The sequence below is a fragment of the Centropristis striata genome, chromosome 23, assembly GCF_030273125.1.
Source record: "Centropristis striata isolate RG_2023a ecotype Rhode Island chromosome 23, C.striata_1.0, whole genome shotgun sequence".
Taxonomy (NCBI): Eukaryota; Metazoa; Chordata; class Actinopteri; order Perciformes; family Serranidae; genus Centropristis; species Centropristis striata.
Window position 1 is genome coordinate 19,094,629 of NC_081539.1, and position 26,187 is coordinate 19,120,815.

Consider the following 26,187-nt stretch of genomic DNA (forward strand, 5'->3'; position numbering starts at 1 on the left):
TTAAGCTTCAACTTCAAGTCTCCATTGAGTATTTTGCTATTAATTTGCTGCTTCCATTCATCATTCCTTCACACATGCAGTCAGATCAGGGCTTGCATCAGGAAGCTTTGATATTGCATGTGGGTTTGTGTGCAGCTGTCAGCACTATCCCGATGTGAATATCTGTGGCTGCGGGGGGACTTGTTCCTCTGCTAGGGTCAGACAGATAGGCAGAAGGGTTTACTTGAGGTCAGGCCCATTTTTTTAATCAGCAAGCTGTTGCCAAGAGGAATAGAGGGATGGAAGGAGAAAGAGATGAGTGGGGGTAGACCGGACAGACAGAAAGAGAGAGAGAAGGAGGGAGCCTTAGTGCTGATGAAATAGTGTTGCCATGCGTCTGACCCTGAGGCCTCCTACAGCCTGCATTTGTTTTCTCTCCCAGTGTTCTCCACACCACCCTGCATGCATATACAAACACTGACGTACATCCACACACCTTCACTACATCCCCTAACACACACCAGACATACTTCCTTATCTCGCAGAGCTACCTGTGCTGCATTAATGCTACAGGATTAAAATTTTCCCGAGGGGAGAGCAGCAGTGCCACATTTTATAAACGCTATAACTTATAACTCATATGAGTCCATATGGCCTGAACATATACACACACACACACATACAGACACACAGTCCAGCACATGACTGCAGTAAATCTACTCCTGAAATAGTTTTAGCCCTCATCTGGGTGCAGGGTTTGATTTAATATAAAAAGGCCACATTTTTACTTTGACTTTTATGGTTACAACAACTCAGTCAAGGGCAGAAACTGTTATGAGGCCTGTGATTTGAGGATTTAAAGAGTTTAGTCACATTTATAGTACAGTAATTGTCAATGGTGTGGCAAAATGCACCTGTAGTTTATGCTATAATGGCTTAATGGTGTTCAAAAAGCTTGTTTAACTTTTAATTTCAGACATTAAAGCATTTTTGTGAGAAGATAAAAAATGTAGATATAAAGAACAACCTCCTTTAACCCTCCGAACAACACAATCTGCCGGTAGGTTTGAAAGAGATGTTTACTTTTTTACACACACCAAAGTACACCATTTGTCATAGCCAGAAACTCCTTAAAATCATGTTTGATGAACACTTCCATCAAAAACCAAACCATATAAGCTTAAAATAATAATTAAAAAAATGCAAAACTGCAAAGCCATGAATAACTCAGCTGATTCACATGACAAAAATGTAGCGGAACTTTGACGTTAACCTGAACTGCAGGCTGTTTACACAGCGTAAAGACAAGAGGACTTTTTATGATTTATGACATTACAGTAGTGTTCAATAATAGCAGTCCAATGTGACTAACCAGATTAATCCAGGTTTTTAGTATATTTTTTATTGCTACATGGCAAACAAGGTACCAGAAGGTGCAGAAGATTCTCAGAAAACCAACAAGACCCAGCATTCGTGATATGCACGCTCTTAAGGCTGTGCAATTGGGCAATTATTGAAAGGGGTGTGTTCACCCCTGTATATTGAACACTACTGTATATCTGACATTTTCAGACTTTTTTTTGACTGGGGTGGCCCAAGTGGGGCACTGTTTAGGCAGGGCTGGCATGAAGTGCATATATGCATGTGCAAAAATGTGTCAGAGTGACATTAACAGTACTTTTTAAGTCATCAAAAAGAATAGTGGCTCCACAGAAGTAGGCTACTTAAAAAAAACAATGCACATTTAAAAAAAAACAGCATAAAGTAGCAACAAAATTCAAAAGAATAAGCCTAAAGACTCCTGGCAAATAGCCAATCATAAATTAGGATGATGGGGTGACACCTGGGGTGACCAGTCAGATTTCTCCATATATCTAGCCATGATTATGCTGTTTCCAAAGAGGTGCAAGACTTATATACAGCAGGGAAAAATGAGGCCGCAGTGAGAAACTAGTGACAGGAGCAACAAAAAAAAACAACCTCAATGTGCTTGTGGTTCAGACGATTAACCATAATAAAAATAATTGCAAGGTATGAAGTCAATACATACAAACTAGTAACGTACTTTATAGGATTTCATTTGTGGGTTTCAGTTCTCAGAATGTGTGCGTTCTCCCAGTACTCCCATGAGTGAGATAAGGCAGCTGCAATGTCAGCTTAACCGTGTCACTGTTTGTTTCACTAATTCAGCACTTGTTAATGTTACAAGATGTTATCATCGGCCACTGTGGAGTTCTTTTTAAAGTCATACAGTCCACATTTTAACTTTGGTACACTTTTTGATGAAAACTGTGATTTCTTCACAGTACTTTTTCATGCAGGTTTTTCATACTGCACTGCAGGCTTTTGTTCTACACACACTAACTCATGATATGCGTGGCTGATAATATTGGTGTGACTGTGATTCATGGCCACAGCAGTAGCTCTTATCTGGCATATTCTTCGGGTCGCATATTTCCAGCTAACGCCCTTGTTTCCCTTCAGAAATGTCCTTCAGATTCAGCTACTTCAAGCCCCAAGGCCGCAGGAACTATAAGACTGCGTCATCCACCTAGAGCCATTCTCTTCACCATCAGCACTCATGCGGGGCCATACAATAAATGTACCTTTGAAGCAGGTATAAGAAGGGGCCCTGGCCCCGTTTAAACGTTCCGGTCGATGCAAAAAAGCAGCATTGATTCCTCAGAGCCTCTAAGTGGGGTGCGTGAGTCAGCCAGTACATCGTGGCTAGAGCACCAAAGAGGACCATAAGTCAATTTTGCGTGCGTGGCATGCATGCGTGTGTGTGTGTGTGTGTGTGAGAGAGAGAGAGAGAGAGAGAGAGAAAGAGAGTCTAAGGCTGGGTATGTGAATGAAAGAGCGACAGAGTGATCGAGCCTGGCAGTATGATGTATTTTCCTTGGTCTGAATCAGTGTCATATTTCGCCCTGCAGGAGTGTCTCACAAGGCAAGTCATGGGCCAAAGGCTGACAGTCATTGGCACTGATGGACAAGGCAGCAAATAAAATTTTTAGCACAAATCTATCTTCAGACACACACAGTCCTGAAGCTCTCACCGCCACCACCGCTGTTCACACTCAATTTCACATGAAATATATAAAACTTACTGTACACTATGTCTAAAACACATGTTACTGCAGTGGAGGATGCCACCCAGCAGAAACACTGTGTATGTGCTACGTGCTTTCATTTCCCTATGCTGATACAGTACTGCACTGTACCCAGTGTGCCAGAAACAGCAGAGAGATAATGACATCCTATACCGGAGGCTCTAATTAGACTGCACCGGAGTGCTCCAGAGAAAAGGGAGGAGAGGGGGACAGAGGAGGAGGAAAAATGGGAAAGGAGGGGATAAGGGAAAGATATACTTAATAATGCATTTGATCAAAGATCTAAATGTATAGGGAGGAAGTTTAGGGGTGAGATGGCAGATGGCAAAGAGAGGGATGGCATGAAATGTAAGGAAAGGGGAGAGTGACTGAAAGATATACCTGCAAGTAAGCAATAATGACCATGTGTTGTTGCCAGAAGTGACAGCACTGCAGCAATTTTAATGCCATAATGTGATTGCTTTACACCACCATGTGTCAATTGACATTTTTCTTATAAGTAGATTTTGCAGAAGCTACCTCAAAAACAAATTATTAGCTTTAACAGTAGGAACGTTAAAAAAATAGAAAATAAATATGCAGTTATTGGCGGGGCTGTGTAACACGATATCACCTTTGACATATATACATACATACATAGACAAAATAACACTCATAAACTTTATTCTGTATTTTTCTAGTGGTATTTCTGTTTGGACAGCTGTCGGAATTCAGCTGACAGCTGTTCATTGTGGGGAAATATTTTCAGTTGCCTCATTTTGACTCATAACTGTATTTTCCACAGGCATCATTTGTGTCTTGTCTGTTTTACACTGTCTGGATTTTTTCTACCACACCTGCCTGCACTGTCTGACACCTTCTGCATCTTTTCACGAAGATAATGGCCATAATATGGACATTCATTCTCACTGTAATGAACAGCACGTACACTTTTACCGGCACCTTTTAAAGCAACACTGAGAACATATTCTGTTCCCCAGTCAGTGATGGATTCAGCGTCATTATTGGGCGCTGCAGAATCAATGAGGAGGCAGCCTATTTTCCTGCTGGAGCCAATCTTTCGCTTTACAAATTGGTGATTGTATCTATCTGATCCATTGCCGTCATTTGGCTTTGTGATGCCATCTGCAGTCTGATATTTCTTCATCATTGGTAGCAGCTTTTATTTATGTGTTTGTTGGTTTGCACACATCCCTGTCACATAATGAGGCCCTCTTGATGATATTTCCAGTCAAATCTAGTACCTAACATTGATCAGGTGTTACTTCAGTGAATGCAAAGCTTGAGCAAAGATATAGCAGTCATGAAGAACTGGGGTTATTATTTTTCCCTGCTTAAACCAAGCGAAAAAAAGAAACGATTGCAGTCAGTGGGACATTCACACCATTTCATGTTATAAAATCCATATCATTTTGATCCAAGTCCATAAGGCTGTCATCTTTTACAGCATAAAAGGGTGTATGTGGCAGTATGGTGAAAGAGCTTTTTTCTTTTATCACTGTTTGCCCCTTCCACCAAATAACAATAATTGAAAACACTTTGGTTTCTTGGTTCTTTCAAGTTTAGCCTGCAACTGTCAGCACTTACAATGCTAGCCATGTCCTGAAGCTGCATTCCTGTTTGTCCTGCACCAGTGTTTCACACTTCACAGTTCACAGTTGGCAGCGTGACAATAGTACCATAGTTACATTTTTATATATAGTAGTACATCTGTGGTGCTTATGTTCAAGGTAAAGCACTCAATAAATAAGACTCAGTGAGATGTGCTGCTTTTCCAACTACAGTTCAAGTGCTGGTTTACTTTGCATTATCCTTTTTCTACTGCTCCTAATGTACCACAACCCCTATTCTGCTTAAACCATCCAGGACCTGTGGAGGACAAACCCATTAGCTGTAACATGAGGGATACAGCAAGAAGAGAGTCCTAATTATTCTTATCTCTTTTTAGAATAATAATTACCCATTACCTTCTTGTGAAACTGCATGAAGAGTTAGCTACAACTCATCATTGATGTTAATGCAGGACTTTTATAAGCTGTGAAAAGACCTTGAGTTTAGTCAGATAGATCATGTATGGCTTTAGCTCACACAGCGAGGAATGCACTGGTGCATTAGTACCGGTGTGAAATATGTCAAACATAATAACAAGACCAAAAGTCAGCCACTCTAGTCAGCCACTTCTTACTGTGTATGGATAATCAGGCATTACAGTGCTTTGAGCTAAATGCTGACATAAGCATGCTAATGTGCTCACAATGATGATACATACTGATGTTAAGCAGGTATAATGTTTACAATGTTCCCCACCTTAGTTTTGGCATGTTAGCATGCTAACAATTTCCGGGGACAGCTCCATGGGCTGATAGCCCATTACTCTGAAACCACACTAGCCTAAACATGTCCCATTAGTCGATTAGTCCATCTCTGAATACGAAGCAAAAATCCAGGCACCCTCCCCAGCACCAGCACAAGCCTCACAATCAGTTACTGTATCATGGTCAAGCTGGGGGAATATGCTCTTTAATGACCGTAGGTTAAATGCTTCAATCAGCCATTACCATCAGATGAAGTCTATTGAAAAAGTTGAGTGTCACTTGATCAACTACGTTTTGTATTTGTAATTAGTCTCTCCTGATTGAATTAGCTTTTATTGGTTACACACCGCTGCATTAACCGCTTTCTTTGTGGATGGGTGGGCAATTTCATGTCTAATTTGCCTGTTATGAGCTGACGATAGAATGACACAGCCAAGTGACCTAATTAACATGCTTATAGGTACTTTCCCCCCCATTACTAGCCTCTTGAAACTTCAACTTGACTATACCCTTAACAATTATATATATATATATATATATTTTCATATATATATTTATTTTTTATTTATATATACACCTTTGCATTGTGAAGCTAGCAGTGACATTAGGCCATATTAATTCCAGTATCACACCGAGACAAAAAAAATCCCAGATTCTTGTGAAAAAAGCAGAAACAGTGGCTGAATATGACAAATCTTTATTAAACAGAAGATTATTGACACCAATATGAAATCTCAGGAGGAATTGGATAGCTTGTTTTTCCCCTCCGATCCATTTCACTTGTCGAGTTGACATTGCAAGGTCCATTATCCTGCTCCATCTGCAGCTTTCGTCTTCGGGCATTTGAAGCGTCACATTTCCCTGTCACAGTTCGGGAGCGGTCCACTCATTAACCGTAATGATGGCGAGTGCTGTGCCCGGCCAACCGGAACCATAGCTGTGATTGGGCGATCTTAGCTTGATGAATGAGTGACAGACAATGATGCGGAGGCAGTGAGGAAGTGTGAGTTTCACCTAGAATAGCTGTTGTGAAGAGTCAAGGTGGATAGCAAGGTGGATATTTCACTTAACAAGGGATTGTTAAGGTAATAAAACAGTCCATATATCTGTCATGGTTTGAAAGTCTTTCTTATATACTGTGTATGTTGGGAGTCCATGAATTTCACACAAAGAGTCTAAAATTGACTGTAAGTGGATGACATTTACTTTCATGAACATCCAAAGCTTGTGGCAAAATGTCCAAGGTCTCCTTAAAGTTTAACAAGGTTGAAGGTTTTTGTGTAATGCTTTATCTCAACAGATATGGATAATGAGTCTAAAGCTAATAGACTCTGTCTGTCTCTGAATTTTCATTTGATATGCGTGTGTAATGACTTTATACAAGCTGCAGCTTGTCAGTCTTATTTTATTACAGAGCTGCTATATCAGCCACCGGGATAATGAGTAAGATGCACAGGCCATAATAGGAAGGAGCTGAAATCTTTTTTGTTCACCTTTTCCCTCTGTCATGTCCTTAAATTTCCTCATTTGATGTCTGCCTTTTTCTCTTTGTATTTCCCCTCCTCTCTGCCTCTCTTCATTGCACAGATCTACCTGCGTTTTCTCGACTACGAGATGGCCAATTCCAACGAATGCAAGCGAAACTTTGTGGCAGTGTATGATGGTGGCAGGTGTGACATCTTCAGCTTCTCATATTGATAAATCACATGTGGCTCATAGTTACTAATTAATTGTAGGGCCTCTTATCTTGTGATCACAACTTAATCATCTCCTTATCTTAGGATAACAACTTACAATCATGCTTTTTCTTGTCAAGACTTCAATATTTAATTATGTCATGACAAGGAATTAATGGTTTTAACAAGATGTAGTTCCTTTGCCCTCATCTCTCCATGTCAGGTTAGCCTCATGTGACACTGAGAACTAAAGATTCAGATTTTACTCTAAAGGAATCAGTTTCTAAAACAAAGAGAAATGTCATTGTACTTTTGTATTCTAGACAAGGTTCACACAAGTGTTTGTTAGTTACAGTTAAAGGAATAATCCAACATTTTCATGAATATAAAACTACAACGGATAAAACAAGCAAGAAAACTGTGCTGGCATTAGCTTTTAGATTGAACAGATACTTATGAAAGAGTTATCTATGTATTTTTATCAAGAAACATATTTTCCAAAATATCAAATTATTCCTTTCATAGAAAAGCCAGACAGCTGTTTCATTTCAAAACCGTAACTTGTTTTTATCTCCAGATCATGAAATATTAAAATCATGATCAAAGAAAACAATATTTCATATCTTTAGATAAGGACGTAATTTAATTATTCACTACAATAAGAACAATCTAATTTGTTATCTTGAGATAACTTCAATATAAAGTTGTGATCACAGGATAATGGGCTTTAAAAAAAATGATATGGTGGATTATTGAGATTCACATTGAGATTCAGAGCGATTGTCTATGTTTCTTGGTAATAAACTTGTGATATCTCATCCTGTCTCATCTCAGTTCGGTGGAAGACCTGAAGAGCAAGTTCTGCTCCACGGTGGCCAACGACATCATGCTGGTCTCCACGCTGGGCGTCATCCGCATGTGGGCGGACGAGGGCAGTCGCAAAAGCCGCTTCCGCATCCTTTTCACCACCTACCAAGAACGTAAGATATCTGCACTCACACACACGTCTTGTTCATCATAAAGATGTTTACTGCAGCATGACCCACCTACTGAGGGGAACTGATTAGCTTTATTAGCCAGACTGCTACTCAATGACATCGACATGTACGCCAAAATAAAACAGGTCTGGTCTTTAGTGGTAGCCATTAAAGGAAGATGGAGGCACAGTGACCATGTTTATGGCAACTTATATCGGATGCCGTTAATAGGAAAGGTGCTGTCACAGGTTTCCATTTCGTTTTATGACCATTTAAATAGCAGCAAGCAGGAAACCAAGGAATGAGATTTTCATAATAAAGAATATGGCCTGTGGGTTATTGTGAATATGACAGTATTGGTGGATTTTAGCTGCAGCACTAGCAGCACTGTTCTTAATAGATGAGAAGAAAAATGGATAGAGAGACACAGAGAGAAAGACTGAGACAAAGGGTGAGCTGTTGACATCTACCCATTTTCTTTTCAGACAAACACCTGGGAGAGATTCTAATTCTCACACACACAAATACACTGTCTTTCTCTTTCTCATTCACCGGCTCCTCATTGATGGGAGCTTGTAGTTTGACAGGGGTTGCAGAGGGCATTCTTTGTACTAGTGAGGTGAATGAAGTGGGTCTCAGGCTTGTGAGTGTACAGTATGTCAATGTCATTCACCGCTTTTTAATGCCAAATTCACAAACACACAAACACTGCACTCTTGAATATTGCATCTGCTTAAGAATCTCTCAAAGCAAAAAAAAAATGTTTAAAAATCCAAGAATATGTGCCCAAAATATAATTTAACATGATTCAAATGCAAGAATTAATGACTGAAATTTTTTTTAAAGAAAAAAAATCCACTTAAATTTCAAAAGGGTGTTTTGCACTTTTATTTTTTATCATAGCAAAAGGAAACATGATGCCAGATGCTTGTTTTCATTTTGCTCTCTTATTGCCATGACTATTGGGAAGAATAAATAATGCATCATAGATAAATCAGAATCAGAATAGTTTTTATTGCCAAGTAGGTTTTTTAACATACAAGGATTTTGTGTGGTGTACTGGTGCATAAGAACAAACAAAGTACTAAAATATAGATATAGATTAAGGCAAGTACTTCAGTCAAAAAACAACAGCTTAAAAAGAAAATATGAAGAATAGAAAAGACAACTTACCAAAATTATAAACAGTAGGATGAATAAACGCATGCATTGAAAAAAAAGTTAGTGTTTAATTAAAGCTTGAAAAGCGTTGGATTCACTTTTCCATGCTTGACTGGATTTATTTTATGTCACAAACTAACACATAAGGAGCCATCAGACCCTGAAGGACAATCAGTGCCTTATTTATCTACAACACGTCTTTATTAGCTCTATGTGTACATAGGGAGGAGATGACTTTGTTGTCTAGCTTCTATAGAATAAGCGACAGCATTAGCAGCGGAGTTGTTTGTGTTGTGAAGTAAGTGTCCCCTTTTGTAAGGCCTTTTCACCAAGCAGAGCCAGGATGTGCTGTTGCCGGGGCAACGCTTCTGCCTAAGTCACTCAGGCGATCCCCAGCCAGACCTCCGCCTTTAGAGCAGCATCCACCACAGCTCAGCAGCACTGCACCAACCCTGTCAGTGAAAAGAGAACGAACAGGTGTATGAGCAGTAGAACAAGTAACACAGTCTACCGGTGCTGACTTATAACTCGCTACGACTGCAAATTAACTTGTTTAAAGTCTTTTCTAAAAGTAAAACACACTACAGTACACTGGTAATAGTGGAGTAAGACAGCTCACTTTAGGATTCATTATCATTTTGTCACAGGGTAAGATTTGTCTTCAGGGTGTGATGGCATGTACCTGTTTGCACTCACTTATTCACCCAAAACACTGAATTATTTATTTTATCATTGTCATAATCATAAGAAATAGTAGAAGGAGATAATAAGATGACATTTAACAGTACATTTCCCTGAGAAACTGAAAGGCGGAAGGTATTTAAATGACTCGACTAATTGAACAAGATGCCACCTGACATTTATATGATTAAACCTGGAAAGGAAAATTCCAACCCGATGAACCCTGTGCTCCCCGACAATTACCAATATCTAAGTGCACCCGGTTCAAACGTTATCACATGATGAATAGGTGTTATGAGCCGTTATCAGCCTCATAGAGGGTTTGTAGGGGCCTTCTAAACCTTCTAGAAGTTACAAAAGGCTGCTATCATGCCATTAATTGGGCTGCTATAATGGGTATTTTTAGGTGCTGCCCTCTAGTGGTCGTAGCAATTCTTACAGAAGCAATGGAGGAAGTGATGTGCTATAAGGAGGAAGGTCAGGGTGGTAGATGGCAACAAACACAGGCTATCCAGGTGACCCACTTTAGAAAAAGTAATTTTTATATAATTTAAGTCATGTGTACATTCAGTTACATAAGGTGTTTAATCCAAATCATTAATGTTTTTTTCTGAGCCTAATTCTAGGGTGTTTTCCCCCTAAACCTAGCTACATTGTACTTTTTTTCCCAATACATAACCACATAGTTTCGGCACCTAAATCTAACAAACCCGAAACCAAAACCGAATGAAATAGTGACAAGACATTTAATGGGCTGATGGCGGCCTGCTGCACATACTAGCAGTTGTAGCAGGAAGCTTCTAAGTAGGGTTGACGATGTGACGGTATACAACATGCGACTGTAAAAATGTGTCCACAGATAAAAATTTGGCAAAAACGTTTTGACCCCAATAGCTATTCTCACGTGGTCTGGTGATCTTGTGAATCCAGCTGATTGCAAGTAACTTAATTGGGACAGACAATGTGAAGATGTAAGCACAGAGCAGGAGTAGGCAACCTGTTAACCTTAAAACCTGTGACACTTGACATTGTTATTCATTTATAACAAGTTTATTCACTTGTACTACAGTTGTGGAACACTTTTGGAGAACTTGAAAGATTGTAACTACACATTTTAACGAATTACACACAAAAAAAAGTTTTTAAATCATTACATGGAAAATACAGAGATGAGTTCAGTTTACAGAAGGGACAATTTAATGGTGTTACGAGTAATACAGAAATACAGCAAGAAATTAATTAATGCCCATCTGAGGGGAATAAAGAGACTGGTAACCCCTACGACAGTGTGTGTGTATCTGGATTGTTCAGCTTATAGGGCAGTTTTTACAATAAGCACTCCCTTGCCACAGTAGAACCCAAGCCTTTGTTTGTTTGTCCACAGCTGCTGGTTCCCAGTGGGACCAGAAGCTTTTAGAGAACCATTCACAGCTGCTGATCCCAGCGAGATGCTCCAATGGAGAGAGCAACATTCCCAAATGCAAACATCCACAGCTATCATCTGTATTGTGTTCACACCTGCTGATACTCCTGATCCCGCTCTGTTTCCAGGCCCACACACTCACACAAACTCCTGCTATGCTGAACTACAGTCTAAGATTACAGATGTGAAGTATAAGAAAGTGAAGCATATCTTTACCCAAGAAGCAATTACGTCTTAGGTGATAAATGTGCTTGTGTGACATCTCGGCTGTCAGCATTGTTACGCCTCATCAACAGATACCCCGTCTCTGGGGTTGAGGATGGAAATTTGCTCTGGCTTCACTACACACATCACTTCTTGTTTCTTGCAAAGCTTCTTTGCTGAATGCATGAAAGAGTTTGAGAACAACACAGTATGCTAATGTCTGTTAACATATGGATCTTTGCAAGATCTTAGATCAGATTATATCATCTCTATGCACTTGTTATCTTGCTCATTTTGGGATTAAAGAGAGTAGTGTAGGGGCGTCCCGGTGGCTCACACTGGTAGAGCGCTTACCATTAAGGCTGAGTCCTTGCTGCGGTGGAGCCCGGTTCGAATCCGGCCTGAGCTCCCTTTGCCGCATGTCTTCCCCTCTATCACCCCCTTTCAATCTATCACTTTCAATAAAGCAAAAACATGCCAAAAAAATAATCTTTAAAAAAAAGACAGTAGTGTGTGGATAATAGATTTTACAGCAACACAGGTGGATGGATGGATGGATGGATGGATGGATGGATGGATGGATGGATGGATGGATGGATGGATGGATGGATGGATGGATGGATGGATGGATGGATGGATGGATGGATGGATGGATGGATGGATGGATGGATGGATGGATTCGGAATATCAAGGGTTCAGATTCTGTGATTTATTCACATAATAGCAAAAGTAGTAAATGCTATCCACTCACAAAAATTTGCCCAGTGCTACATACAATCTGATTTATTGGAACGCATGCATATTAAATGTCTTAAGAGCACCAACAGGATTTTGACCAACATACTCAATAGAAGATTCAAACATTCAAAAGTGGTCAAAATGGTAGATGAGAATGAGTAAACTCGGGACTAAGGAGATCAGAGGTGTAAGCTAGTCCCAGTCCATGCCAGGCTTTAAAAACAAAGAAAACTAGGAGGTCACTGTAATATTTTCTTTATCCCACACCTGCCTGCACCCACACATATTTCCACCATGCATACATGCCTGGCCCCGCACATGAGAGTTAATTATACAAATCTTTTTTTCCATTGGTTTTTATTCATTTCTGTGTTTGGTCAAACAGCACCCCCATCAGCATACTCTTACCAGTTCAGGCTGAGAGTGGTACTGCAGCACGGGACACGCCAAGAAGCTTCTAAAGCAAAAAAACACAAAATTATTAATTCAGATGGAGTTCCATGAAAAGTTAATGTGGGAAAAGCTGCTAATATCCCGAAGACACCTTTGTTGTGTTTACCGAATTACAGGAGATGCTTGAATTGGAGTCGAATTAATTGATCATTTTAATCAAATTTGGCAATTAATTAGAGTGGTTGTTATTTTTCATCTAATCTTTTCAAAATCACTTGTTGACTCCATCCACCAGGTAAGAGTTAGCTTTTCTGGGAGCCTCAGTGTATGCTTTTGACAGTCAGCTTCCATCTGCAGCAGAGCTCCTGTGAGATTTCTGTTGTCCCACGGGATCCCAATCCCAATGCAGTCCTCTGTGCACTACCTCACAATGTTTATGAAAGTGAAAAATAATTTGTGTATCTACATGATGATACAGATCAGCTGTAAAATGAAATAGGTTCTTGTTTGGCTCACACTACACCCTTCCACTAAATTTCATGAAAGCCGGGCCAGTAGTTTGCTGATACACAAACAAAATCTATTCTATATATTTTACTGGTTCCCACTGAAGTGAGGCCAGCACAGAGTAGATGTTTTCTACCTTTGTGGTACTGGTGAGGAGCATTTTGTACCAGCTGCTGGCAAATTAGGATGACTGACTGACTCCCACAGAGTAACAGTAATTATTATCAACCATATTCAGAGGAATCAATTTAGACAATGAGGGCAGGAATAAAATTATATATTGACAGAAAGTGACATGAGTTAAAAACAAGAATCAGCAGTACGTAAGTAGTAAGTGACACTAATGTTCCAAATTAGAGCCAGGGAGAGATTATATCACTGCAGGTGTGAGCACTTAAGTGAAGATCATTATTGAAAAGGAAATAAAAACTGACAGCATCCGACAGAATAAAGACGCATCATCCTTCACTCTCACGGTAGACAAAAACAGCTCTATAAAGATTATTTGACTAGAAAATGTCAGGATAACCATATGTTGCTTCTACAGTTCACTGCAGAATCCTCTGTGCCTTTGGAGCCCTCCTCTGCAGAGACACCCAGACTATTTTCATCAGCCACTCATTTAGGAGTTAATTTATGCTTCCAGCAGTGACTCGGGATGTTTCTGTGTGGGCAAAAGGGCACTTTTATTACAGAATGTCTTGAAATTAATTTCGCAGGAGATTAGTGTGGATCCTACTCTTTATATCGTCTGGTCTCACCCTGTGGTGTGTGGAGGAGAAAGGAGGCAAAAAGTAAAGGAGTGGGCTCCCTCTGCTGGTGACACAAACTGTTACATATTTGGCATATGGTGAATGAAAGAGCAAGGATGGGAAAGAGGAACATAGAGGTACGGGGAGAAAATGAGAAGAGTATCAGAACACACACACAGAGCCAATATGACTCAGGAAATGCTGGCAAAGGCCCAGATAGTATGGCATACAGAGAGAGATAGAGATAAGTCACTCTAATTTGGTGTGTTATTATTCACTTGGGATGCGTGCTGGGATGAAAACAGCCATACATCACAGTAGTAACACTGTCAAATAGTCCCCAGCTCTGCCATACCACTGGCAAGCTGCTTTAGTACACAGTGCCAGTGTTGTTTGTGAGAGGAGAGAGAATGAGAGATAAAGAGACAGCATGAGAGAGACAGAAAAAAGAGAGAGAGAGCAGCTAAATAGAGCCATCCATTATGTTCACGACACTGGCAAATAAGTAACTTTCAGAAGAATGTTCAGAAATTGAAGTGGTCTGAAAATACTTTTACCCTTCACATGCTTTCCCACAAGACCATGTGCATAATGGAGAGTGTATATATTAATAGATAGTGCTTGCTATGGATGATTCTTTCATACTTTTATGCATTAGTGGAACATAACTTTATATAACATATATTTAAATAAGCTTTATATATATTTATATGTGCATAATATTGGAAGTTCAACCTCAGCTCCTATAATAAGTGATGTTGCCAAAATAGAATTACTCAGATAATTAAGTACAACAGAGTCCCCATTGAATCCCATTTAAACCACTTTTTTTTTATCCCATGGCCATTACAGTATAAAATGATGCATTCTATTATATCAGTCTTTCAATTTCGAGCACTTGCTTCTGATTTGTACCTTTTATTTTCTCATGTTTGAATCATGAGGCAAATACATGCTGTTTTCCTGGTTTTCCATTTGTTTTTTTTGCAGCTGTATTTAGGCCAGTTTTATATAGAAGCATTTTTGTCCTTTTTTAAAGTGATGCACAATGGTTAAGTTTAATATTTATACGCTTTACTTTGAGTATTTCTATTTCACACTGTGTTATATTTCAGAAGTTGATACTTTACATTTATGTGGAAGCTGACGGTAAAATTACACAATACACTATAGATCAAATAGAACAAACTATTAGCATGTGGTTCACTTGCCGTAGCACTCTTCCTCATTGTGGTTGACAGTAGGGAGGAATGAATTGGCCAATCAGCTGGCTTATGCATTAGCATGATTGGTTGTTGAGAGCAAGGGCACCTTGGGTTTAAATCATGTAGCTCTGCCGTCATATACTATATACAATGGAGCCTGGAACATTATCACACTGATTTAATGATCATGTCCTGCTGATGGGTGGCTCCGCCTCTTTTGACATGAAGGTGGTGCTGTGTGCAGGGCCACACTGTTCCAGGTGCCATGATGGATCATGTGTCTGAGGCCGTGCTCATGTTTATGATCTGATTTAGATTAGTTTTTGACATGGGCTGTGCATAAATAGAAATAATTTGTTTGGGGTTTGTTATGTGTGCAGATAAAATGTCATGGCTACCACACAGATACACACAAACACATTCCATGAAATTCAATCAAATCACAAGTTGTCTCTGCAAATATTTGAAGAGGTAGATGAGGATGAAAATTCATGAAGAACAGATGGGTTCGGGGGAACAGGTCTGATTTGAGTAATGCCCATCCAAATGTATTTCATCAAAATCTGGCACAGGGGGAAATCTCCTCAGCTGTAAGATTTGTGCTGCAGTAAATTTAAAGTGTCCTACACATTTGCTGTTAATGAGCAGGGATTCAATAAAAAGTAGTTTCACTTTTTACTCCACAGTTTTTATGGCTTCTGATTAGATTGCGAATGAGTATACGGGAAATTGTTTCAGTAAAACAGTACTACAGTATATTTCATTAATGAGTGTTGTGTTGATATGCTCTGCTTTTTCCAGCTCCATGTGATGCAGATGCCTTCTTCTGTCACAGTAACATGTGCATAAACAACACGCTGGTGTGTAACGGCATGCAGAACTGTGTCTACCCCTGGGATGAGAACCAATGTAAAGGTAAGACTTTTTAGCATCATGAAGAGAGAGACGAGGGATGCATTGCAAAACCCATAATACTATATATAGCATACCAGAATAATATTTAACACATCCCAATATACAGCATGATATGTCAAATGTAATATGCCAAAAAATACCAGGATTTCCTACTGCAACTGGTTGACCAGTGGCCATAGACTGAATGAAGAATGGACGATGTGTCTCCACTTCTTCCCACTTTGCAAAAATGAAGCCAAAATATTCCAGATACAGGTGCTGCTGTCTGGCAATGGTGACGTCATTCAGAGCCAGAGTCCATGCAGTAATGATCGGGCAGTGGAGCTTCAATTTGTAGTTCCTGCCCAAACACCGGCTAAGCCTGAGCGGGTCAATGACAGCTGTCCATCATGACATTACACCCTGTTTTAAGGCATCACATATGTAATTAAACTAAATGTATCATAAAAAATGAACTCATATGAACATACATTGGTGTGATAAGAACTACCTGAAGAGACAAACCATCTTTTGGAAACATGTATTTAACATCTACTGCTGAGGAACAGGATTTATGAGCTATAATACAGCCAGCCACCCGGAGGAGAGATGTTTTGGCTTCACTTTTGGGGAGCTGTCCTGCCTTCCATCTTTATATCCAGTGGTAGGCTCTAGAAGGAGGTATAGTTGATTATATTTGGGTATGAGGAGTGAGATTAGTTAAGGTTAGGGTAGAATATCATCGTAAGCCAATCAGAGGCAGAGTAGGGTGGGTTATGCCTTCCAGTAAGTACGTTCGGTGGGTAAGTTCTAGCATCTACCATATGCAGTCTATGATTCTGACCGACAATTCTCTGCACAGGGTCAAAGTTCAAGGTGGAGCATTATGATGAAGTAGAATTTCCCAATTCTGTGCACACTGCATGCATTAGTATGGCCTTTGTAAGTTCAGCTGCAGTTCATATTCAAAGAAAAAGTAAGCGATTTGGAACGCAGCATGGAAGAAACTACAGTTGAATATTTCAGCACCACGGAGAGCGACTGGGAAGCAGAGTTGGTTTAAACAGTGCTGAACTTTTCATATGGGCCTACTACTTGTCACTAATAGAGAGCAGTAGCTTTGTAGTGCTGAAACACAGAGGTACTTTTAGCATTTTCTGTGTCGCTACTAGGTCTGCTATTAACACTTCTAGAGGCATTATTAGTATTTCCTCCATGATACTACATGATGATGAGTGGTATTGCCATTAACAAGGGGTACTGTTATTAAAACATATAATCATCCGAGGAGAATTATAGTCCACATGAATTTTGATCTGAAATGAATCATTTTTACTTAATATTTTGAATTTCCTTTGAATTTTCCCTTTTTTCTTTTTTGAGTAATTTGTTATTCATTTTTAAGTTAATGATTTATATGTTTGCATGTTGTGTTTTTTATATATAGATTCTTACTATGAGGGATGAGATCCAACATTAAGACATTATTTTCTGCCAATTCTGCCAATTTTGGTTATTCCATTTAGGGATATCTGTATTTCTGATTTCTCTGTGCACTTGTCACTGGTTTTGAAGAGGATGGGGCGAATGTCACCTATTTCAATGCAATCAGGATTTAGCTACTATTTCTGAGTTGAGTTTTTGAGTGTTAACCTATGAATATATAATACCTAGTTTTTGTATTTAGTATTGCAGTTGTTATATGTAATAAATTAAATCATTTATAAGACAAGATTTTATCTGACAGCTGATCCTGTTCCCTGTCTTTGTTTTTGTTCTTTAAAGGTGACCTTATTTCACCCTGTTTCCAAGCCTCAAGGTCCTGTGTATTCAGTTTAATTTCTTCATTTCCTCTGCAGTTTGATCCCTTACTGCAATTTGAATTTTAAAGCCACCGGATCTATACATTGATCCTCAGTGTTTCGCTACTAGCGGCTCCATTATTCATCTACACCTCGATCAGAGATTTTCTTATTGCAGCATGTTCATGTGCTATATAATGCCATTCCAATAATTAGCAGAGATGTGTGAATACTCTGGAGATGAGGCCGTTTTTCTCTGCATTATATTGCCAATTAATTAGTCTTCTGTTGCTCAACCTTTCATGACCCATCACTATTCCAAGCACATAAGATGAGATCTATACCGTGGCTCCCTTGAGCCCTTTAACACTGAAACTCCCACGTCGATGAATGTGTTTTTGATGTTCATTACGCTGTTGTGCTTGGCTTGCAGTTGAGATGTGTTCTAGTCAGTTTTTCCTTTACATACAGTATATATGCATATGAACTAACTCTCTGCCACCTGGTACAATTTCTCCCCAGTTGCCCCTTTTTTTAAATTTTACAATTAATTTCCAGTCCCACCGGTTCCCTCCTTCTTTCAGATCAGATAGAAAAGCTGCACACAGAGAAGCCTGTGTACTCCGTGTACAGTACTGCAGCTCTCTCTTAAGCGGAGCGAATGACAAATTGCATCAATTAATTAAATCCTGCATGGCCTATTCCTCACTCAGACTAAGATACTTTTCCGCTCTACAGTCTGAGTTTGAAATTGTGCAGAACTCAGCAAGAAGAGGCCATGTTTCTCAGCCGGTTGCTATGTCTTCCGCCTTCTCTCTGCTCTAGTAACGCACAGGGCCATCGCAGTGCCCACATTTGTCCTCATTAGTGGTAAAATGTCAAGTTTTATTCTTTTCTCCTTTACACTTCTGAATGTAACCATTTACTGTCATTGAATCTCATTGTGCTGTGCTACATGTTCATCCAACATTCAAATGTCACAGATCTCCCCACAGATTGCCTCTCTATACACTGTTAGTCACTGCTACTTTCTGTGCTTTCCCTCATGATAAATAGACTATAGCCATGACCCTATATGACCTTATATCCAACTTTTTGATAGCTCATTATAGCTTAATAAATGGACGATTAGATCAGACGATTAGACGTAAAATGGAAGATTAGGGATTTTTTTTTTTACATGTGAGCTACTGTACCTCCATAGAAATAGATATGAGTAAAACAATGCATAATAATAATAATACTAATAATAATAATAATAACTTTATTTATGTTGGACCTTTTAAATACAGCAGCTTACAAAGTGCTTTGACAGAGAGCAGTTAATCACAAAGGAGAATGATGCCATAAGGCCAAAAGCAATTATTACATTAAAAAACAAAAACGATAAAAGACAGTGTAGGATCAATCACAAGATATTCTCAGATCCCTAGGAAAAGTATCCTTATTAACTAATAAGTACCAAATCCGGAGGTAAAAGAAAGACTTTATAGATAATAGAATAGAATAAAAATAGTAATATGGAAAACATTACATAAAATAAATAGTATATAGAAGTGGGTTTTAAGAAGTGATTTAAAGTCACTCATCTGATGGCAGCAAAGAGCTTTCCAACGCTATGAATAGACTGAGGGAAGGAAGCATCAAGTTGTCACATTTTTACTCAGCTGGGTTTCTATGCCTCCTACTGCTCCAATGCTTGTTCAGTTGTTTCTGTAAAACCTCACCTCAGTGAGTCTGTGACTTTCCATAAATCAATGTATTATATGCAAGTTTATAAAGAAATACAACGGTCACAGTTCTTTGCATTTGTAATGGTAACCATAAAAATATTCACCGCTCTGACCATCCTGCTATGTTGATTTGAATGGGAATGTCGACTCTACTTATTCTGTTTCTATGAGGATTTCTTTAGTTGTGCTGGTCTTCAAGAAATCTTCATGACCATTTGCTAAAACATGCCATGCTGGCAAATTGCAAGGTAGCCACGCCCTAAAGCATGTCCTGCTTTAATGTCTATTTTACTCTAAATGGTACCATCATTTTAAAAATTAACATCTTCCTTTATTGAAGAAGAATTGAAACTAGTGATTGAGACCAAAAACTCATCAAGAGAATGTTTACTGAGGTCATAAATCAAGTGAGAAGTAGGGACATTTTCTCATAGACTTCTATACAATCTGATTATTATTATTATTGCAGCCAGTGGAGTTGCCCCCTGCTGGTGATTAGAAAGAATGCAGGTATAAGGCACCTTTGAGGGTCATTTAATGTTAATATGAATTAATATTTGCATTAAAGTTCCCATTCTGTGGTTGTGTCTGTACAGAGAAGAGGAAAGCCAACATCTTGGACAACCTGAACAACACAAATGGGACCATCATTGGCGTCACCTGTTGCATCGTCCTCATCCTCCTCATCGTCTCTGTCATCGTCCAGATCAAGCAGCCACGTAAAAAGTACATCCTGCGGCGTGAGGACTTTGACCCCACCATGTTCCAGGAGGTCTTTGAGCCGCCTCACTATGAGCTGTGTACTTTACGGAGCGCCACCACAGCCGCTGCGGCCTCAGCAGACTTAGTCGACCTGGCGGAAGACTTTGAAAACTACCACGCCCTTCGCCGTGCCTCCTCACGCTGCGTCCACGACCACCACTGTGGCTCTTCCTCCAACCCCGGCTCCGCCCACATATCTCAGCTGTCACTCAGTGGACGAGAAAGCCGCGGGAACTTGAGCGCTCGAGAGGCAGCGGCCGCCACTCTGCTCACAGACCTCCCACAGCCGCCTATGTCGGTGCGGCCATTGCTGCCGTCAACTGGAAACCGCAGGAGCATCTTGGTCATGAAGCACAGCTATTCGCAAGAGGCAGCGGACAATGGATGCGACCTGGACGATGACCTGGAAGAAGTTCCCACCACCAGCCACCGGCTTTCACGCCATGAAAAGGCAGTACAGCGGTCAGTATCCATAGATTTCTGATGAGGAAAGAACAACAACCGTAGAGTTAACGATGGGGATGTTTGAGATGTGTGTGGGATACTTAGGCCTACATTTATTTTTGTTTTCCTCTTATTTTAGCTTTGTTCTTCCTCTTCCTCTCATGATTTTTTTAAGATTATGATGAGCTTCTTTTTTTGCATTGATCCTTGTTGTTTCTCCCCTCTCTATCATTAAAACTTTTTTTCACAAAGGGCTTAATTATGATAGACAAATTTGCCCCCTCTTGCATGCTCACCCTGGAACATGTCAAGCGCCCCCTGCTAGTTTCCCCCAAATAGATATTTATAGATTACACCTTTTAACTCTACTGTACTTTTAGGTTCATCAGAGGTCTTTAAAACAAACACAGACCTCATTTTAAAAGATATTAATTCTGTCTGTTAAATCAGTCAAGTTTTGACTGTTAACACAAGGGCTTGAATCGGTGCCTCATAGAGACGACTATCTTCATTGACATGAATGCAAAAAATATGCATTTCTATTCCTAACTGTGATACTGAAAACATATGACTTATATTCTCTATAGCTCCATATTTTGGCATGAAGATTTTCTACTAAAAAAAAGAATATTTTATTGTGTACTTGCACCTTGACTGCTTGAAAAGTAACTGTACATGTTTACAAAAACACTATGTGAATGTACCAGAGTACATTTTTGGAAAAATTCACTTTCCTGCATGCACTTTCTATGGGCTCTTTCCAGAGTGTTCTTGACTGTTTATTCATTTTCTACAAGTCTGCATGCAAGGCTCCCAGAGACTAGCAAAGCACTAATGAAGTTTATTGCTGTTATGTAGCACATTATGCATTCTGACCTCTCTATGCAAAAAGAGTTTGATATTAAATGAAAGAGCCGTGACATTTCAGGTTCTGCCTCATTGGCTCTTTGAGCAAACATGAATCAGAGTACAACACAACTAGGGTCTAAGAGACAATCTCAAGGTAAGCACCCTTATCCAACAATCAAAATCTTTATATGTTGTTGTGTAGTCATCATTTGCCCAGTCAGTATATACTTTTATGTAAGTTCTTTTTTCCTTTTCTGTGATTTTTGCGCGGGTTTATATTTTGTTTTGTTTTTTTATGTTTTTTATTTGTTCATTTTCACCAAGATGGCTTTCTTGCTTGCAGCCATCTTGCCCTCCTAGTGAGTTTGTTTGAAGTCTTTGTGATGCTCAAATTGACTGTATGTCCTCCCGAGGACATACATTGTATCACTCAGTGGATATTCATTAGCATGGACTTTTTCAATCATCTTTAGTTGAAGCTGTTATGGAATAATATGTCTAACCTGTGCACTTTTCTCCCAGTAGGCCTACAGAAAAAAAATCACATTAATCATGTAAAGATGCTTTATAATAAGTCCACACAAAAGCACAAATTTAGAAGCAGACACAGTCCCGCGTGTTTTTATTAAAGGGGTAGTTCAGTTTTTTTTAAGTGGGATTGTATGAGGTACTTATCCATACTCAGTGGATTACCTATGCCCCATGATAATGAATCAATATCAGTTTAAGTGTCATTTTATATTTCACCACTTCACCTTGCTGTGAGACAGCTCTGTCACAAGCTTGAGATGGGGGAACTGAAGCTGTTTCAATGCTCTCGTCAAAGCCACCAGACTTCATTGACAATAATAGTAATTTTACCTTGCAGAACGCAGGAGTAACTGGTGTTTAGCTGCCTCTATCATTTAATCTGTTTGTGTTATTTTGTTACATTGGTTAATCTGACCTGACCATTTCAAACACCAAAGTCAAAATAAAACAAACAAACTACACCATTGAGGCATAAACTACCAAGTAAAATTGTGTCCTACAAAGTAAAATTATTTTTTGTCTGGTCACTTTGACAAGTACTGTATATAGATAACATATTTAGTTCTACCTTAACAGCGCCGTCTGACAGCAAGGTAAAGCGGTGAAAATATTCAAAATATTGCATAGACTTAAACTAATAATGACATTTTTAAGATAGACTTTTAAAAATTGTTTTAGCTAAATTCCGTTTTGCTGCTGCCCCTCTGACTGTGGATAACTAACTCATACAGCCCCATATAACAAAAAACCCTGAACCATCCCTTAAGTAAAAACAATGGGATTTTTTGCACACACACTAAAGAAAGCACACTTAGATTATTTAAATATTTTATTAATCTCTGTAATTTACAAATATTTTCTGGTGACACACATATACAGAATTCCTCTGTAGTTTTGCATGATTTATGTCACTTGTAGTGTTTGATTTTGTCTTTGGTTACTTGTAAAGCATAGTATTTATGCCTGTGTAACAGTTCATGTGTATGCTCCAGGACTGTGCTATCATGAGGCTGCAATAAGCACAATGTAATACAGTAATACAGGCATTAGGATGAATTCATCTGTGATGCAAATAACTGAAGAGAGAAAATTGTTTATTCAAAAGCATAATTTAATGCAGAGTTCTAGATGTTCATGCTTGCAGCTTTATGCTTGCATATAATGGAGCGGACACTTAAAGTGCTACCCATTGTTTTGTGTTTTAGTGTGAAAAATGTGTTGTCCTGTTGTGTGTGTGTCTGCTTATGTTCTACATTATGTTGCATTGTCTCCATCATGTAGACTTCTTGAGAATAGTGCAATCCTGGATCAGTACGAACGGGCGTCACTGACATATGAAAAAGCGGAGCGGAGATTTACACCAGCATGATGCTGATGATCAAGGGACACTTTGACGAAAGGATACTGAATATGTATTCATGTGCAAAGATGAACACAAAGGACTAGATGAAATGCTGTGAGTCGTGTCAGCTCTGTACGTACTGTAGTCAATCCAGATTTTTCTTTTTTGTCTCGCTGGAAAGAACTGGACCCTTAGAATGATCGTGACTACTGATTATTCATTATTAAACTTTAAATTTGGGATGTTAGCCAGAAACATATCTGTCATTGTCATAGATTCCTCACTGAAAACTAAATTAATGTGATCAAACATCTTTGAGTTCATTTTTAGGCATGTATTTTTCAAATGAGTGGCATACATATTATGATTTTTATAGCAAATTATAGACGCTTGCCATTTGTCAAATCTAGAAGAAAATATTATTATTATTATTATTATTATTATTGGTGATAATTGGAACTAATTACTAACCTAATTAAATTTAAAGCTGTTGGAATAACCAGAAGCAGTTTAATTTGGATAACAGTGTGGCTTGTGCATGCTTCTTTTATATCCATCAAAACATTAACATACTAACATTAAAATGATGAAAAGCGCCCATCTACTAATGCATTAGTCATAGGACATAAAGAGTAGTAAAAAAAAAGAATTGCATTGCATGTCGTTGCATAGCCAAATCATTAGATAAAGACAACTGCGCAAATGAAATTCACCATTTTCATTTTAAAACAAACTCCCTTTTAAATATGTTGACTAACTTTTTGACAGGCTTTTTTTTTCTTTTCTTTTGACAAAGAATACTTTTTGTTTTTTGTTTTGGCAAACGTATTTACTACAAGTCTGTTTGTCTTCTAACTCTCTTCTACTGTAGGAGCTTAATATCTTTGTATTAAAACAGACTTTTATACTCGAGCAAATTGAAAGGATGACAGTTTTTACAGTTATTCAAATTATCTTTCAGGGCTGATTTTACTGATGCTTTGTAAAATAAAAAATAAAGCTTCACCTTTTTTTCTTTATTTTGTTGGCTTCTGGTCAGCAGTTCCTCTGTCCCTTTCAGTGTTTCTTCAGACTGTCAGCGCACTCTATCCATCCACGCCTCACATTCATATAGATGTTGGTTTATTTGTTGTGGCTGATTTGCTTTAGAGAAAGACCCAAACAAAAGGATTTGTTTCACCGAGCAGGACAATAAAATAAGTCCTTGGCGGTTCAAATAATCGCAAGTCTCTGACAGACAAGTTAATTGACTTTTTGTGTTTGTCCTGATGGGATTAACCCCATATATACTGCAGAGGGGACAGATCAGCTTCACACTCTAATAACACTGTTAGCAGGCTGCTTTTGTAGAAAAACAACCTGCAATATATGGAAGGTGAGAATAGCTGTGAGCACAATGACATAAACCATTCACACACTTCTGAGTTCCTATTTTCTTCTTACTGTGTCAGCTTTTGAAGCTATTTACCATCTATGTGTACATTATTTTCTGTATTCAATGTCATTTATGTATTATTTACATCCATGCTCTCCACTCTCCTTTGACTCCATAGACACACAATCATACACAGATCCATATTTCTGCACCTACTAAATAAAACAGATTTTTTTCTATGCACACATTGCACTCATGTATGTGTTGACTCTCTGTTTTACAACATTTCTGTTACAGATATTTAAGCATTGAAAACATCTCACACAAACACTCACCTGTTCCTGTTTCTCTTCTTTACTCCCTCCCTCTTAAACACACACACATACACACACGCACGCACACACACACGCACACACACACACACACACACACACACACAGCCATAGACTCATCTGCCAGAATATAGATAGAGGCAGACACCTCAGTAATTAGGTAAGTCTGAATCAATTCGATCACAAGCAGCCCAGGCAGAAGATGAGAAAAGTGTGGCGCCCAGAACAGACTTAAAGTAATAGTGTTTTCATCTCTCTGCAGATACATCAGACAGATGCATCATTCCTCTGCATCTTGCCAAGTTTGACAGCATTCGGAGCTAAGGTTTCTCTCCCCTTGCATCTTGAGTGAACTGTTGCCCTGAGCAACTTTTACAATGTAGAGTGTTGTGATGAGAAAAAAAAAATAAAGGTTTGTGGTGTACGCAAGTTTTTCTTCTTTGTTTTGGGACTGCAGAGATGCATTTTCCCTATTCCTGTGCTCCACAAGTGGCTGGGATCGACGAGCCATGGAACACTGAAAATTTCAGATACGGGACTGAAACTGTTGTTTTTTTGAAAAATAGAGTACCTTTAATGTAAAGTTGTTCATGGAGAAAAAAAAAGACAAAATCAGGTTTTTTAAATAATTTTCATGTAACCATTAAAATATGAAATTGCATATTTCAGCTGCTGATTTCATATTATATTTCTTATTTTGATGTCATTTCTTTAAAGTAGAATATCAGGTTGTTTTTATATCCAAACGAGTACAGAACACCTCGTTGACAAGACGGAAACACTGAATGTTTGAAATAAAGTGATGTTAAACTTCATGGGTGCATACATGTGACTCTACTGACACATCTACTAACTTCGATTTATTCTCACTTTTACTGATGTCTGAGCGTTATTCAGTTAATTTCCTTTTGTCAAACTTTATTTCATTGTGGTGTTTTTTTTTTTTTTTTAATCTGTTTGCATCTTTATTTGATAACAGAAAATGCTGGACAGAATGTTTTC

The 26,187-nt window shown here is 38.8% G+C and overlaps 1 protein-coding gene across 2 annotated transcripts in view; it reads left to right on the forward strand.

Moving 5' to 3' along the window:
* Positions 1–25,851, forward strand: part of neto1l (neuropilin (NRP) and tolloid (TLL)-like 1, like) — an 81,976-nt gene extending 56,125 nt beyond the window's left edge. Inside the window, exons 7-12 of one of the 2 annotated variants that reach the window (XM_059327266.1) lie at positions 6,992–7,074; positions 7,915–8,060; positions 15,923–16,036; positions 20,147–20,774; positions 21,685–21,759; positions 25,448–25,851. In XM_059327266.1, coding sequence (XP_059183249.1) covers positions 6,992–7,074; positions 7,915–8,060; positions 15,923–16,036; positions 20,147–20,774; positions 21,685–21,745 — 1,032 coding nt within the window. In that variant the 3' untranslated portion in view covers positions 21,746–21,759; positions 25,448–25,851. Of the gene's footprint in view, positions 1–6,991; positions 7,075–7,914; positions 8,061–15,922; positions 16,037–20,146; positions 20,775–21,684; positions 21,760–23,417; positions 25,226–25,447 lie in introns of those variants that run through there. The other variant, XM_059327267.1, reaches the window with a different exon arrangement.
* Positions 25,852–26,187: the final 336 nt, after the last annotated feature.